General features: G+C 33.8%; 1 protein-coding gene across 1 annotated transcript; it reads left to right on the top strand.

The window, feature by feature from the left end:
• The first annotated feature begins 431 nt into the window (after positions 1-431).
• Positions 432-7,077, top strand: LOC124830615 (pyruvate dehydrogenase complex E1 alpha subunit). Its single transcript, XM_047304388.2, has 8 exons — positions 432-1,284; positions 1,798-1,877; positions 2,940-3,017; positions 4,814-4,909; positions 5,004-5,075; positions 6,220-6,273; positions 6,401-6,466; positions 6,693-7,077. Exons 1-8 carry the CDS (start codon positions 600-602, stop codon positions 6,735-6,737), a joined length of 1,176 nt encoding a protein of 391 aa, XP_047160344.1. The 5' UTR covers positions 432-599; the 3' UTR covers positions 6,738-7,077.
• Positions 7,078-15,984: the final 8,907 nt, after the last annotated feature.

The raw sequence follows: 15,984 nt of genomic DNA on the forward strand, positions 1-15,984 counted from the left end.
TCTGCAAATTCTACAATTTAATGCGCTTAAAAATTTCCAACAACTTTTATCTCCAGTTATATTGAAACTACCATGAACATTGTCTCTTAATATTTAAAATATTACAAGTAATTTTCTGTTGTACGATAGAATACAGGCAAAAAGAAAAAAAATACATTAAATAACTTCATAAGAACTAGAGTTTTAGTTTATATTAAAGTTAAGTATGTGAAAATAACTATTTTTACAAGGGATTTTAAAAACATGAAGCATAATTTCATATGCAAGTGAGAAAAGTTTGGATGGTATAAAAATAATGACTAAAAAGAAAATTATATAAGGCAAATACATATTACTTGCCATAAGTGTGATATATATTAAATATTAAATAAGAAGTAGATATGATTAACAGCACAGGAGCCAATAAAATAGTAACACGCGAAACGACAGCCTGATTGGTGTGAAGAGTGCTTCGGTTTTTCTCTCTTTTCCTGGAATTAATATTTTGTTCTAAAGGTCTCATCTCAGCAACACCTAACCCTTTCAACTCCAATCCCTCCTTCCACTATTCAAAAACCAAAAACAAAAAATCACAGCAAATTTTATTCGCAACAGATCCAATGGCTCTCTCAACTTTTTCCCGCCGAGGCCTCGGATCCACTCTCGCCAAGCCTATATCCGCAGCCGTCTCATCGCGCCGGATCTCCTCCGACGCCTCCCTCACCGTCGAGACCTCCGTTCCTTTCACGGCGCACAACTGCGAGGCGCCGTCACGCGCAGTCACCACCTCTCCCTCCGAGCTGCTTTCCTTTTTCCGTGACATGGCCCTCATGCGCCGCATGGAGATCGCTGCGGACTCTCTCTACAAGGCCAAACTCATCCGCGGATTCTGCCACCTCTACGACGGCCAGGAGGCCGTCGCCGTGGGCATGGAGGCCGGCATCACCAGAAAGGACTGCATCATCACTGCCTACCGCGACCACTGCACCTTCCTGGGCCGCGGCGGCACGCTGCTCGAGGTGTTCTCGGAGCTGATGGGGCGCAAGGACGGATGCTCGAAAGGGAAAGGGGGTTCCATGCACTTTTATAGGAAGGAGGGTGGGTTCTACGGCGGACACGGGATCGTGGGGGCGCAGGTTCCGTTAGGGTGTGGTTTGGCGTTTGCGCAGAAGTATAGTAAGGATGAGAGTGTGACTTTTGCCTTGTATGGAGATGGGGCTGCCAATCAGGGACAACTTTTTGAGGCGCTTAACATTGCCGCGCTTTGGGATCTTCCTGCTATCTTGGTCTGCGAGAATAATCACTGTGAGTCACTCACTTAGTTGCTGCCTTTATTAGAAGGAAGGAAAAATTGAGATTAGTTTGTTCATTGGTGAAATTGATTCCTATAGTTTCTCTAACCTTTTATATTTATTTTTAATGCATGTATAACTTAAATTTAGCTTATAAAAAAAACTTCATTTTAATTTGCTATATCTTGGGTTCTCCTAATTGGAACATGCACTTAGAAGTTATGATCTTGAGTTGTTGTTTTTTTCCTTAAAGTTTTGTAGTTGTCTCTTTTATATTTTATTTCTTGGACAAGAAAATTGTAAATTTTAGCATCTACAGTAGCCTAAGAGTTAAGTTTTGGTCTGTGGTGTTGGCACGGGAGAAAATTTTCTGGTATTATAAAAGTAGTACACTGATTTTCTGACGGTGATAAGCAGCTAGAAGAAAGTGGTCTAGGGAGTAAAGTTATTTAGATGAATTGTCAAACTGTTTTGTTTTCTTTTGAATTGTATTTGTGACTCGGTAGTTTGGTTTTGGTGAACACAGATGGGATGGGGACTGCGGAGTGGAGGGCTGCAAAGAGTCCTGCTTATTACAAGCGTGGCGATTATGTGCCTGGCTTGAAGGTGGGTTTCATTTTGTGTGTCTGGTTGATATGAAATTAAAGGGAAAATTTAATGTGCTTCTCGGTTAAAAGGGGTGGATCCATGTTTTTGATGAGGTGGGGCCTGCTTTTAATTGACGCAATAGTTGAGATTATGTGTTGTTCTTACAAGTTGAGGAAAGTAATGTCTGTGTACCTAATTACTTTTGTAATGTATTAGTTTAAGGGATGGGTGTGTATTAATTTGTCTGGATTCTTTGATTGATGCACGATTTCATTCAGTGCTGTAGTTAGTGAACATTTGGTTCAGGTTATTTTGGAGATGGTTGCTTATTTTTGCTGGTTTTCTGAGATTTTCTTTAGGAATAAGTAATTGTTTGTCCTAAAACAACTCAGCCAAACACGCACTACTCATATTTTATTTTGACAGATATAATGAATTTTGTTTTGTAAAGCATTGCACTGTGAAGATCTATTGCATGTAATTTCGTGGAAAAAATCTATGTTCGGATGTGTTGTTATCAAATTATCATGTTGTATGGCGATGCTGTTTATAGATTGTACATTAGATCCTTAATGCCTATTGATTGATTTAATTTTCCCTGGATATGAGTTCTTTGAAAATGTAGATAGATGATGACTGAATAGTTATATTATTAGGTTCTCACTCTCTTTTTGTTTATTCCAATCATATTCAAGGCCATTGCTTCTTTTATGTTGTTTTTGTTTTTAATTAAAGGATCTTAGGTCTTGTCAGTTCTTTTCTAAGGGTCCGAATGAGGTTTTGGTAATGGGCACGTTTCTTGTTCTTGCATTGGATGTTGATACTTTTGTTGACTCTCCTTTAGCCCTCTGTTCCCTTTTTTTATGTTTTGATGTCTAAATATCTAGGACTATATTTGCTGTGTGATGTACTTATTTGTTGGACATTGCTATCATTTTTTGAAGTCTGTATTTTATGGATGTTGGTATGCACTTGTATTTAGCATTCCTGTCTGCATATCTGTAAATAGGGTGGTTAAGTATACTTAGTGGCCTTTTTAAACCATCTTTTTTTTTAACAAATAGTTTTTACTACGCACAGGTAGATGGCATGGACGTTCTTGCTGTTAAGCAAGCTTGCAAATTTGCAAAAGAACATGCTTTGAAGAATGGGCCCATTGTGAGTTAATTTTTTTACTGTTATGTATACTTGAATTTCTCTTAAAATTAATTATCCGCTATTGGATGTTTTGAATTAGCTTTTGATCTGCTGAAGGTTGACATTACACTGTAGGTTAGGCAATCAACTCTTTTTTGTTGCTTATCAGATTGTCTTAGCCTTGCCTTAGTGACTGGGTCATACACTTGTTCATTAATTTTCTAATAATGAAAAGAATTACTTAAAGCTGGTTAAATCAACCATAAAAATGCCATTACCTATCTGATTCGGTTAAAAGTATAGATCTATGAACTAATGCACATTGAATGCATATATAAGACAAGATTGTTAGAAACTAGTACTTCTCATAAGATTAGGTTGTTTTTTGCATTCTGGCCTAGTGTTATTTTCCAATGGACAAGGAGTTGTAGATAAGGTGAGTGCAATTCATTGAATCTGATATTGTCAGTGATTTCTAATTGATATAGTTTTGGTAGTGTTTACATGAAAATTTTGCCATTTTTGTTAAAATTTGATTCAAATATCAATTCAGGGAAGTAAATAATTTCCATCCTGAATTTTTCTTGAATGAGTAAGTCAGATAAAAACTATAAAAATTGAAGGCCAAATTTGGTTTAAATGAGAAAAAAATCTATTTGAAACCACGAAAAGAGATGAAGAGTGACAGAAAAGAGAAAGAAATGAGAAAAAAAGATAGAAAGACTGAACTGCGATTGAGTTGAAAGGATGGAGGTGGTTGAAAAACTTGCAGTGACTCATGTAATCCTCCCCACCCACTCACCCACCGTGTGTGGGATGTGTTTAGAGATTTCAATAGTTTGAACAATCAAGTTCATACCCTTAATACATTGTATAAACTAATACTCATGCAAATGTTTGTCTTGACTAATAATAACATGTAGTAACCATTCCTAATATACCTTGTAACTACTACGGATAGCTTGTAGTGGCCACTGTTGATAATTATCATAATCTTGATTCTTTCTTCATACTCAAGTCTTGCCTTCAATTCTATTCTTACTGAGGATAAATTTATGCCAACTGGTCAAAATAATTTTGATAATAAAATGTAGATAATTAAAATCACTTGCCTGATTTGTAGGACCCGAAGTCAAAGCTATTTGGTTGAATTTTATCCCCGGTCTGTATCGGGATCATTTTAGTTATTTTTCAAGTTTACGGAGTTGATATTTTATTTACTTTGAATTTCTTTTTCTAAACTCCAACAATTCTTATGAAATATCATGATACTCGGAACAAATTATCATATGATTAAGGAGCCATTGAGGCATTATAAATTCTATTTCTTTACTTGACTAATTAATTGCAGTTTGAATCCTGGGAAGAAATTATTTTTCTGAAAGTTTAATATTTCTGGTACTGGTCATTGATGTGAAGAATGTATTCATCAACTTTTTGAATTTTAAAACAATTGTTTATCATCCTTTGTTTTCAATAGATTGGGCATATTATTTATTATTTGCAAATAAAAAATGTATTTTATTATTTGATTCTTTGCATTATAAAAATAGGGTTTGGTTTTTTGCATATATTGCCCATCAGCTACTGTATTCAAAAAGTGTTTACCATCATCCTTTTAATGGCGGTGTGATTTGGTCCAATAGTAAAGGGTCCTTTATTCTAAACATATAGTACAGCATCCTATAGATTGCATGACATAAAAAGAATTGGTGTATAATGTTTTAATATATCTGTCACTTGTGTTGCTTTGATTAAATTATAAAAATTTATACTTTTTTATTTTATTGATTTCTCTTTCGTATTAATCTGTCCAGATTCTTGAAATGGATACTTATAGATACCATGGTCACTCTATGTCTGATCCTGGCAGCACTTACCGCACACGTGATGAAATATCTGGAGTGAGACAGGTTTGTTACACTACTCGCCAGCTTACAACATGTTAGAAGTTAATTATTTTAAAAGATTTATTTTAATTATTTTTCTTGTCTGCTATGATTGTAGGAGCGTGATCCAATTGAGAGAGTAAGAAAGCTGTTATTGTCTCATGACATTGCTGCTGAAAAGGAGCTAAAGGTGAACAATATTGGGGTTCATTCTTAATCCCTCGAATTGGGAAACTTGATATTTTCAGAATTAGTTATGCACAACATACAATGCTTTTCTTTTTTATATCCTTGGCTAAATTCCCTCTGGTTGTTTTCCTGAAGACAGTCCATAATAGAAACTCCATTCTCTATAATGATGAAGGGTATCTAATTTATCTAAAAGATTTTAGGAATCAGCTTATACAGGCATGAAGTTGAGTGCCAGTGGGGTGTCATATGGGCTGGTAGTCCTTTGTGGTGGTAGCTAGTATTCTACTGAGTTTAATTGTATGATAGGATATAGGGTGATAGGATAGTAGGCAGGGGAGCCGAACGGTAGGAGGCAGGGGAAGCATGAACGGTAGGAGGCAGGGAGAGGTCAAGCCGAATGGTGGAAGGCGATGAGGAGTCAAGTCGAACGGTGGGAATCAGCGAAGAACCTGAGCCGACCGGTTGAAGAGCTACTATCCTAACTGTTGCAACAGTTAGGATAGGCGGGAAATAGTTAGTAATAATTATAGTAAATAGAGCTATATATTAGGGAAATATTGAGTATAAGATAATTATAGTAAATAGAGCTATATCTTAGGGAAATATTCAGTATAAGATAATTATAGTAAATAGAGCTATATTCTAGGGAAATAATTAGTATAAATAAAGGTAGATGCTATTGTTATGGTTATGCTTTTGATTATTAAGTTTGTTGATAGTTCTGTGAGGGAGGTTATGCTCCCAGTTATCTTTGTTTACTTTTGTTTATTCAAAGAGTTCTATCACCATTAATAAAAGAAATTCATTCGTTCATTGTTCTGTTGCATGTGTGGGTGTGTGAGAGGTTGTCTGAGTAGGTTTCGTACTCAGGTACGTAACATTGTACCTATGAGTATTTTTGCTGTGTGCAAGGATGAATTTGTCGATATTATGGTTCACAAATAATATTTCATGGTTAACTTCAAATTTTGTTATATTTAACCAATTTTTTCTCCGTATAGATTTTTGTGATTTTAGGAAACATTAGTTTGACGTTTGAGCAGTTTATGGTTTATTATGCAAATGTCTTCATGTGTGTTATGTAAAAGTTGAATTTTGATGCAATGCTAGTCAAATGTATTAATTTCCTTTCCTTCTTGTAGGACATTGAAAAAGAAGTCAGAAAAGAAGTCGACGAAGCCATTGCTAAAGCAAAGGTGAAAAACATAACTTTTTCTATTTTCTCTTGGCTGAAAATTTGTTTCTGTATGCGTTATCTTTCCACATTCTGTAATGTCCATATATCGTTTACAATCTGGGTTTTGTGTTCATTTCTATTTCCAGGAGAGTCCAATGCCAGACCCATCCGAATTATTTAGCCATGTCTACGTTAAAGGTTTAGGAGTTGAGGTATGGATTTCATTCAAACTATTACCGCTTAAGAATTTATAGAATGGATACATATAATTGAATAATTTGATTTAGCATTTATACAGTTAAAATATGAATTTCAGGGAAATGACAGCCTCCTTGGTTTATAAGATTACATTTAAAAGATGCAACTGCACTCACGTTGAAACAATTAATTCATAGCATTAGTGAATAACATTATGATTGGTGGTGCTATGTATTGCAGGCATTCGGTGTTGATAGGAAAATAGTGAGAGCTACTTTACCATAATTAAGAAGTTTGTCCTCTGAATATCTTACCACCATCTGGTAGCAGAGTCATGGAAATAATGAAGAATAAAAAGGTTCTACAGCAGGTCCTGTCTCCCCCTATTTGTTGAGTTTTTTACCCTCGTATATAGTGGATTTGTTATGCTTGGGTAGCAACTGGGCGGAATTATTATTTTTTTGCCATGTAATTTTTTTGGAGGAAACTAACAGCGAAAGCATCATTGTGATTGATGCAACTGGGGTGTTCTGAGGATTTCCGGAATGCACTGTGCATTATTTGCAAATATGTAGTTCAGAATAATTTAGACACATCTCAATCATATTCCAAACTTCAAAATCAATTCTATATAGCTCTAGCCCAAACACTGAACTTAATTTCTGTTCTATTCAACACTAACATGCAAAATGCAACATTTTTGCTATTTTGTCGAATACACTAGACATAAAGTTGTTATTCTTTTTTAATAAAAGATTTATGCTAGACATAATTATAAACATGACACCCCAGATTTCAGGCAATTTTTGTTATTTTTCACAATATTTCTTCACTCATTTACTTGTATGTTTTCAGTAGTCTACTTTGTCTTGTACTTCATTCTCATTTCATCTTTCATCTTAATCATAAATTAATATCGTAAAATTGTTGTGTGGGGATAGACTTTGTAGACTGTTGTGAATTATTCATTAGACGACTGATAAGAAAAAAAAGTGCTATGCATTAATCTATAATGCAAACATTTCTTTTTTTAAACGTGTCAATTTGATTTGTCATTCGATTAGAGACCGTAAATGTGTTAAGTTCTTCAATAGTTTAAATTTATATTAAATAAATTTTTTTAATGTTTACCTTGATTATTCTAGTGTATAGTCAGTAAAGTTTAAACCAACAAATATGTTAATGATAAACGAGATTGAGAGAAATAGAACTAAAAGAGATTATTCTCATTATTATTAAAGATGATTTTGGAATAATCTATAATGCAAACATTTCTTTTTTAAAAAAATAAGTGACAACTGTGATGTTTTAAGGCTATTTCTTTCTGCATCTCTATATATTTTTCCTTCACTCATTTTTGAAAATCTAAAAAATTCCCGTTTCAAAGTTACACCGTATTATGTGATGAATAATTAGTGTTTTGGACAGCTGATATTCCTTGTTGTGAGTTCATCTTGTAGAGGTGATGGTGGTGCCTCTTGTGATTATTGAACCAAATATGAACTAATTTCACGTTTAAGAAAACAAATCTGAACCAAAATACATTACTAATTGTATAATCCGTTTGGATTAGAAACACATTACAGATTGTCAGATCTGTAACATAATTTAAGTTATTTAGCATACCAGATTTTACAATCTGGAATGAGATTTGGATCGAAAAGTATTCTCGTAGAATCCGGCATTTACAAATATATATTGGATTTTACAATTTGGAATTCTTATGGATTTTAAATCTTGTTGTGGACTGTAGAGTTCTATTTGTTATCTAAACTTACCTGTGTTACGTATTTTAAAATCCAGAATGAATTTTGAATCTGAAAATAAAAATCTCATGACAGAAATCTTGTTGTGGACGATAGAGTTTCGACCAATGCAGATGCATGTCCTTGTAGCCTTCCGACAATGGATGTCTGCCTTTTGACAATGTTTGTATCTGTTGCTATGTAAATTAAAAAGATAATAAACCATTTTACAAATATTTTATTAAAGTAAAAATATTTAATTTTTATTTTTAAAAGACAAACATACACAACACTTAGAAAAGGAACAATTTAGTTAGTTATTGGTAATACGTGGAGTGGTCCTCTTATAAGTACAACCATCTAAATTAAATGTGTGTACGTACAATATTATTCTTTTTAACCGAGGGTGAAAGTTAAATAAAAAATGAAAATAATTGAAAATAAGATAGTTTGCATTGAGGAAACAAAAGTGAAAAATAAAAGATAATAAGTAAAAAATTTGTAGTTAATTTGATTAATGTGATAGAAAAAGAAAATAACATCAATTAAGTAATATTATGAATTATAAGAATACCTTTATTTTAATTTTAATAAAATTGAGTAAGAGTTAAAGTTAAAAGACGATTAATTGTGAAGTTAGTATTTTATAAAACTGAAAATAATATTTAAAATAATTAATTTTCAAACTTAAATATATTTAAATAATTAGTTGTGTACATTTTTTTATATATCAATTTTTAAAACAATTAAAATATAATAAAATAATTTCAAATGAAAAATAAAATAAAATGTTGAATTATATTATGGATTCCGAACGATATATTAAAAACTCTTTTTTACCAACTTTTTTACCATGCCACGTATCAGCACAAGATTGATCCGTTTAAAAAAAAAATTAAAGCAAAAATATGACATGGAGAGAGGCTTAGGGTTCTTGTTGATTCCAAAATTACCCCTAGGCCTTCGTCATCTCTCTTCATTCTCTCATTCCCCATTTTTTGTTGTCTGTCTTCATTTTCGTTCTCTTCTATTTTCGTCCTTTCTCCAAGCTTTGTCAACCTCCTCAATTTCGTGGGACGGACCAAAAGCTCTCATTTATGGTATTGTGTGCAATGACATCCTCCGGTGACACTGGTGGTTCGAGCAAGATAAATGGGTTTTTCCATTTTCTTAAATGCGTTACGGGTTTGACTTTAGGTTTTCATTTTGGGTTTTCGGTTTTGGTTTTGTGTTTTGTTTAATTGGGGTTTTATTTCTTGATTTTGGGGTTTTGTTTAATTGTGTTTTTATTACTTTGGAGGCAGAGTTGGCCGAAGAGAAGAATAAAGAGAGGAATAAAGATGATGGTGAACACAGTACGACTCGTCAAGAATCCCACATGAACACTCCCTTTGTAAGCTTGGGAGGCATTTACACCAACCAACCCACTGTAGAGAGGTTTGTGAGGGTCGGATCACGAAAGCAATACAAGAGTAGAGCCTTTAGGACTCCGTACACTGGAAATAGGACGAAACATGAGTGATTTGTGTATTTAGTTATTATAGAAAGTAATAGGTCATTATTGTACATAGATGAAGAAAATAATGTATTGTAACATTTTTTTTAACGTTAATGAAAATGGATCTTGATTTGCATTCATTATTGTGAATGTTATTTGAAGTGTTATTCCTTTCCCTATTGGCATTTTCAAGTGAGTTATTGTTTCAAATGTTAAAAACAAAGTGTACAATGTGATTGAGTATCATCCATTAATAATGAGGAATTGACAAAATTTTATTGCATTTCAAGCATTTGCAGGGTATTCTATCACTTGTAATCGATTACAAGGACCCTGTAAACGATTACACGAAAAAAAATCTGGTTTTGTACAAAAACATGTACTACAGGAGCCAGCTGTGGGCACATATGTAGCCAAAGACATTTTACGTAATTTTTCATATTTCTTCAATGGATGAGACTTCTTTTTAGTGTTTAAGTGTGAGTAGAGCCTGAAAAATGAAGTTTTGGCAACCCATGGTGGAGGAAAGACCCAATGTCGGTGTGATGATCAAGTTAGCTAAGTCTTGAACCCAGTCATGAGAATGTCACTCCCCAAAAGCAATTTGAGTGAGATAACATGCTGTCAACTTTGATCTTTGATGACTATTTTAATCATAACTTTTTCCACAGACCTCCAAATGATGTGATTCTTTTTTTATTAAAAAATAGACTCAAAACTCATTCCAACGACTACTAATTTGTGATTTTTGGACATCTAAGTAGGTGTAGTTAGTTCCTTAAAGTTAACGTTTTATACATTCTTGCCACCTCTGACATTTGCTCGTTGTTTTGCTCATAACTTTCTTCACCGAACTCCAAATGAGTTGATTCTTGTTTTGTTGCAAACTAGACTCCAAGACCTTTCAAATTATGCCTTGGTAATCAAGTGCAGACCTTTTTGACTATTGTAATCGATTCCAAAGACCCTGTACACGATTACACGAAAAAAAATCTGGTTTTGTACAAAAACTTGTGCTCCAGGAGCCAGCTGTGGGCACATAAGTAGCCAAAGACATTTTACATAATTTCTTCATATTTCTTGAATGGACGAGACTTCTTTTTAGTGTTTAAGTGTGAGTAGAGCCTAAAAACTGAGGTTTGGGCAACCCATTGTGGAGGAAACCCAATGTTGGTGTAATGATCATATTAGCTAAGTCCTGAACCCAACCGTGAGAACGTTACTCCCCAAAGGCAATTTAAGTGAGATAACATGCTATCAACTTTGACCTTTGATGACTATTTTAATCATAACTTTTTCCACATACCTCCAAATGATGTAATTATTTTTTTATTAGAAAATAGACTAAAAACTCTTTCCAATGACTACTAATTTGTGATTTTTGACATCTGAGTAGGTGCAGTTAATTCCTTAAAGTTAATGTTTTATACATTCTTGCCACCTTTGCTCGTTGTTTTGCTCATAACTTTTTGCACCGAACTCCAAATGAGTTGATTCTTGTTTTGTTGGAAACTAAACTCAAAGACCTCTAAAATTATGCATTGGTAATCAAGTGTAGTCCTTTTTGGTCCTTGTAATCAATTACAAGGATCCTATAAACGATTACACACAAAAAATTAGTTTTATACAAAAACTTGTGCTGCAGGAGCCACCCGTAGGCACATTAGTAGCCAAAGACATTTTACATAATTTTTTCATATTTCTTGAATGAATGAGACTTCTTTTTAGTGTTTAAGTGTGAGTAGAGCCTAAAAACTGAGGTTTGGTCAACCCATTATGTAGGAAAGACCCAATGTTGGTGTGATAATCATATTAGCTAAGTCCTGAATCCAACCGTGAGAACGTCACTCCCCAAAGGCAATTTGAGTGAGATTAAATGCTATCAACTTTGACCTTTGATGACTATTTTAATCATAACTTTCTCCACAGACCTCCAAATGATGTAATTATCTTTTTATTACAAAATAGACTCAAAACTCTTTCCAATGACTACTAATTTGTGACTTTTGGACATCTGAGTAGGTTCAGTTAATTCCTTAAATTTAATATTTTAAACATACTTGCCCCCTTTGCTCGTTGTTTTGCTCATAACTTTTTGCACCGAACTCCAAATGAGTTGATTCTTGTTTTGTTGGAAACTAGACTCAAAGACCTCTCAAGTTATGCCTTGGTAATCAAGTGTATACCTTTTTTACCATTGTAATCGATTACAAAGACCCTGTAAACGATTACATGAAAAAAAATCTAGTTTTGTACAAAAATTTGTGCTGCAGGAGCCGGCTGTGGGCACATAGGTAGCTAAAGACATTTTACATACTTTTTTCATATTTCTTGAATGGATGAGACTTCTTTTTAGTGTTTAAGTGTGAGTAGAGCCTAAAAACTGAGGTTTGGGCAACCCAATGTTGGTGTGATGATCATATTAGCTAAGTCCTGAACCCAACCGTGAGAACGTCACTCCTCAAAGGCAATTTGAGTGAGATAACATGCTATTAACTTTGACCTTTGATGACTATTTTAATCATAACTTTCTCCACAGACCTCCAAATGATGTAATTATTTTTTTATTAGAAAATAGACTCAAAACTCTTTCCAATGACTACTAATTTGTGACTTTTGGACATCTGAGTAGGTACAGTTAATTGCTTAAAGTTAACGTTTTATACATTCCTGCCACCTCTGACCTTTGCCATTTTTTTTCTCATAACTTTCTTCACCGAACTCCAAATGAGTTTATTCTTGTTTTGTTGGAATCTAGACTCAAAGACCTTTCAAATTATGCCTTGGTAATCAAGTGTAGACCTTTTTGGCCATTGTAATCGATTACAAGGACCCTGTAAAAGATTACACGAAAAAAAAATCTAGTTTTGTACAAAAACTTGTATTGTAGGAGCCAGCTGTGGTAACCTGACTCACCATAGTTAATATTTTTAATTTTTTGACATTTATCGAATGGTTGACACTTGTTTTTAGTGTTTAAGTGTGAGTAAAGGCTTGGAAGTGATGTTTGGGCATTCCATGATGGAGGAAAGAAACAATGTTTGTGAGATTACCAACTTAGGTGAAGTCTTGAAACTTGTGTAGGCAAAAAATATACTAGTAATCGATTACAACTACCTCGTAAACGATTACACGAATAAAAATTGGGTTTTGTACAAAAAGTTTTATTGTAGGAGCCAGTTGGGGTAACCTGACTAACCATGGTCAATATTTTTAATTTTTATAGATTTATCTAATAAACGAATCTGTACGTAACTTAGTCATCAAAACACAATCATCCACTAAAAAAGTGACGTTGCACGTAACTTAGTCATCAAAACACACACAATGTAAATGAAATCACATTGGACATTAATTAATCATAAAAGCTAACATTATATTGCAATAAGAATTTGTACATAAATATCATTGTTTCTTACAAAGACAAAAATTCATCTTTGTCTACATACAAAGAAAAACTCTACAAATGAAACCAATCCTATAACAATCCAAATTCCTGTAGTGCTTCCATTCTTCTAATGTTGTCGTTGTCGAGCCAGTCACATACATATTTCTTTACTCGGTCAATGTCAAAAGCCACAACCTTCGAAACCTTTACTCGGTCATGAAGTGTGGGAAAGACTGTGTGGAAAGACGAAAAGCCCCAACTTTTAAAAAGCCTAAACCTTCGAAAAGCCTCCACCTTCGAAAAGCTCCAACCTTACAAAAGCATCAACCTTCAACGAGCAACAACAGTGGATGCCAAAGAGATGAACAAGAAAAGGGAAGATGAGAGAAGAACATAGAGTTCAAGGAAAAGCGCAAATGCAAGAGTTCAAGAAAAACCGCCAAAAACAATTGAGAAAAACAATTGAGTTTTCTCTCTCTGCCTTCCCCTTCTAAAAATACCCAACGTTACATTCCTCAACCCTAAATTTTAAATTGAAAAACACCAATAAACAATCGCCACGTTGTCAAATAAACGTTTTCCTTATATTATACGTCAACAACATAAAATACAATCGTTGGATCTTTCTTCGGTTAGCGAAGACTTGCTTTGAGCTTTTTAACTTCCGCGGTGGTTTGCATAAACCTGTGCTGATGTACGCAAACCAAACATTTTCGTTAAGGCTACGTTTGGATCAAGTGATTTACAATTATTTACATATTTACATAAACAGACTTGAGGATAAGCTTCTGAAGAGAATAGGACAAAGTCCGAGAGCCTAATGGTAAAGCTTTTTAACAAATTACTGACATTTTAATTTATATTAACTTCAAACAACTACATTTTAATTTAAAATAATTTCACCCATTCAAATTACTACTTAAATTTATTTTAAATAATCACCAATATTTTATTTTAATTTAATTTATATAAAACCCATTTTAATTTAATATAGTTTATCGACTTTAACTTTCTAACATTTTATATAATAATTCACATTTCATAATAATAATAATAATAACAATTGTACCAGTTGGGATCGGGCATCAAACGGACCGGACCGGACGTCCGCATAACCACAATGGTCCAACCACAGTACCTTTCTACTCGCCATCGGGAGGGCCGGACGTCCGTTTGACGATTGCGCAACCTTGCCCTTGCCATCCAGATAAACATCAACTCAGGTGAGGCCAGCCGGTCATACCGCCAGGTGACCAGACTGCTTACGTGGGTCGGCCGGTCTCTAGGCCGAACTTTGAGAGACCGGCCGGCCACATCGCTAATTAACCAAGTTTAAGGTAAGTAGTGGTTAAAAGCTATTGGGCTGAATTTGGACAGTGATTAAATCTTCACTAATCCCAAGCCCATAACAAAAACTATAAATACAGATCCAGGGTGAGTGGTAGATAGGTTGCATTTACTGCACATTTATCATTGTTCTATCGAAAAACGTCATTGCTCTCAAACTGACTTTGGCATTGGAGAATCTTTCGCAGGTCTCCCACCCGCACGCTGAGGAGGAAATCGAGAAGTAAGGAGCGAGAGCCGGACGTTCGAGAGACGAGAGAAGGAGGACGCGGAGGCATTGGACGACTCAGCCCCTACAACCGAAACAACAATATTTTTATTTAAACTAATTATTCTCACTTATCATTTATTTTAACTTAATCTCTACCAATCCCATTTCATTTCAATATAATTTTATCATTTTACATTTTATTTAAATAATAATACACATCTCATTTTAACATAATTTATATTTATTATATTTTTTAATTTATTTTTATGTTCTAGGGTAAAATAATAATATTTTAATTTTAACAATTAAAACATCCTTTTCAATCTATCAAGCTTATCACACCTCTCACAAACTTTATTAATTTTTTTTTTCAAATACCTTCATTTCCTACCCTTTTCTCCTTAATTAAAAACATATGACAATACATACACAATCACACTAGAAGAACACAAGGAAAATCATCTAACAAGATATAAGTCCTCCCTTCATACAAGATAAAGGCCATAACTAAAATCACATTAGTGCATCAAAGTCATTCAATTATACAATTCATATAAATCATACTCATTTCATAAATTTTCTATTATAACAACTTTTCTAACATTTGTTCTTACAAATTTCATTACACCAACAATAACAACCACAACTCAATTTATCTCTTTCCGCAATTTCACATACTCTTAAAAATTACAAAGAACAAACTAAATTCTCTTCCTATTACAACCGCCTTAACTTTCTCGACATAAGAAAATCATCACATAGATATCATACATTATAATTTCCTTTCTCTTAAAGAATTTCACAAGCTTTAGCAACATTCCTACACAATAATCAAATCTCTTTTATACTGTAACATCCCAATATAGTATAAACTATAACAGAGAGTCATCACATACATGATAAGGTAGAACAATCATCCATCTAAAATATAAAGTATTAACTTTACAATTATCCAAAAACAACTATAAATTTAAAGCTTTATATACATACGAAAGGATACTCAAAACTATATACAAGATTCTACTAAACTAACTACTCCACAACATCACCTCCATCCAATGTCTGCTCCAGAGACACCTCTTCTTCCGCTGCTCACACCCAAAAGATGATCATTGCAGAAGAAATAACACCAATACATACAAAACACAAGTACACAACAAGGTAAGCTAGTTTAAACAAAGACTAATCATAAATTCATTTACTAAGTTTCATAGAATCATACTTATTTATTCACATCACATAAACTCTTCACACATGACACCACACTGACTTTGACTGTCCGGACTTAGAATGATTGTCGAGCTTTGGCGGGTTATGCACTCGTGGTGGTTTCTACTGCTTTG

Source organism: Vigna umbellata, chromosome 7 (genome assembly GCF_029865625.1).
Source record: "Vigna umbellata cultivar VRB3 chromosome 7, Vumbellata_1.0, whole genome shotgun sequence".
Lineage (NCBI taxonomy): Eukaryota > Viridiplantae > Streptophyta > Magnoliopsida > Fabales > Fabaceae > Vigna > Vigna umbellata.